Below are 1,917 nucleotides of genomic sequence, written 5' to 3' on the forward strand. Positions count from 1 at the left end.
CCTTCCTGCCGCCGGCGGGACCGGGTTTCCAGCTGCTGGGCCGCGGTAGCAGATGTGGGCTCTCGAGCTGGTCCCGCTGCGCCACGGGGCTGGCGGACAGTCCCCGGGAGCGCGCGTCCTCTCTGCACCCTTCGGGGCACACCAGGCCCTCCAGACTTCCCTGAAGGGCCGCTTGCTCCAAAGCCAGCCCAGAGCTGTCATGCTAGAAGTCAGACCCCCGTCCAGGCGTCTCTCCCTCCAGTGGCTGACGCTCACACCAAGTGCGCCTGCGTGCCCTACGTCCCGAGGGGAGAATGGAAGAGGGAGTGCAGCCTGGCCATGGCCCCTGGGGCTGACTTCTCACCTTGTCTGTCTGTCTAGGCGTGCATGTGCCCTACAGCAAAAATCTCTCTTTAAAAAAAGGAACTACAGGGAACCAGCAGCTGGCGTAATGGCTATGTCGCTGGACTCCCACATAGTCGACCGCCGTTCGCGTCCCGGACCCGGTGGCTTAAAACTCACGCCGGGCGCATGTGCGTGCGTGCCCAAGATCCCGAGAGGAGAATGGAGGAGAAGGGATTGCGGCGTGGCCATCCCCCCTGGGGGGTGATTTCTCGCTTTCTGTCTCTCTGTCTGTCTGGCGAGCGAAAACCTACCCCCCCACCCAAAAAAAAAGGCAACTACAGTATTGGGACCAACAGTTGGCGCAATGGCTATGTCCCTGGACTCCCACGTAGCTGTCCGTGGTTCTAGTCCTGGACCTGGTGGCTTAAACTCACGCCACGTGTGTACGTGTGCAAAGTCCGGAGAGGAGGATGGAGGAGAAGGGATTGCGGCGTGGCCATCTCCCTGGGGGGGTGATTTCTCGCTTTCTGTCTCTTTCTGGTGAGCACGCGCGCCTTATAATAAAAATCTCTTCAAAAAAACTACAGTGCAGACCAGCAGATGGCATAATGGCTACATTGCTGGACTCCCACGTAGTAGACTGGGGTTTGAGTCCTGGACCCAGTGCCTTAAACTACAGGTATTTTTTTTCCAGGACTCAAACCTCAGTCAATTATGTGGGAGTCCAGTGACATAACCGTTTCGCCATCTGCCGGTCCCGAATGGTTTGACTGTTTTTAAAGAAGTAGCTTTTTTATTTTGTAAAAATAATTACTTATTTAAATTTACTTATCATTATTACTATTATTCGAATTGCCTCACGGCATGCACGCTCACCAGAGAGAGAGAAAGCAAGCTGCCAGGTCCAGGACTCGAACTGTAGTCGACCATGTGGGAGTCCAGCATCGCAACCACTGTGCCACTCGCCGGCCCCAGACCTGTTTGCCTTTTCCCTTCGGTCTGCCCATTGAAGTCTGGCTGGCCCTGTCTCTGCCTCCCAAGGGCCTCGTTTCAGCGTGACACCACCCCCACCCCCACCCCCGGCCTCCTGTTTGATTCCTGTGCTCCTGCCATCCCGCCGCAGCAGATCTCCCTCCCCGTCGCCTCCCCTTCCTGCCCCTCCTGCCTCCCAGAGAGTGCTCGCCATTACTCTGGGCCCGCGGTCCTCCACTGCGTCCCGCCTGCACAGTCCCTTTGTCACATAGTTCTGGCTAGGGCGTGGGCGTCTGCGGGGCTGGCCCCGTCTTCACAGGCCTGCCCTGGGGTTGGCCCAGGGCCTGGACAGATGTTGACCACCCAAGAGCGAGTGGGCTGCCTGGAGGCGGCCGAGCCTCCGAGCTCCTGGCGGAGTGGTGCCCGACACGCTCCGGTGGGGCAGCGGGGTGATTCTGCCCCTTTCCGCAGATTTCTCGCAGCGGATAGAGCCCCGAGGCCGGCACCATGGACTTCCAGCACCGGCCTGGGGGCAAGACCGGGAGTGGGGGCGTGGCCTCGTCCTCCGAGAGCAACCGGGACCGGCGGGAGCGGCTCCGGGCCGCGGGCCCCGGGACACAC

General features: G+C 60.1%; 1 protein-coding gene across 1 annotated transcript in view; it reads left to right on the forward strand.

Moving 5' to 3' along the window:
* Positions 1–1,767: 1,767 nt before the first annotated feature.
* Positions 1,768–1,917, forward strand: part of SF3A2 (splicing factor 3a subunit 2) — a 3,451-nt gene continuing 3,301 nt past the window's right edge. The window contains exon 1 of the mRNA XM_027769578.1: positions 1,768–1,917. This exon is cut by the window's right edge and continues 7 nt beyond it. Within this exon, the coding sequence (XP_027625379.1) occupies positions 1,804–1,917 (114 nt within the window). The 5' untranslated portion in view covers positions 1,768–1,803.

The sequence above is a fragment of the Tupaia chinensis genome, unplaced genomic scaffold, assembly GCF_000334495.1.
Source record: "Tupaia chinensis unplaced genomic scaffold, TupChi_1.0 Scaffold149964_2, whole genome shotgun sequence".
NCBI classification, from domain to species: Eukaryota; Metazoa; Chordata; class Mammalia; order Scandentia; family Tupaiidae; genus Tupaia; species Tupaia belangeri.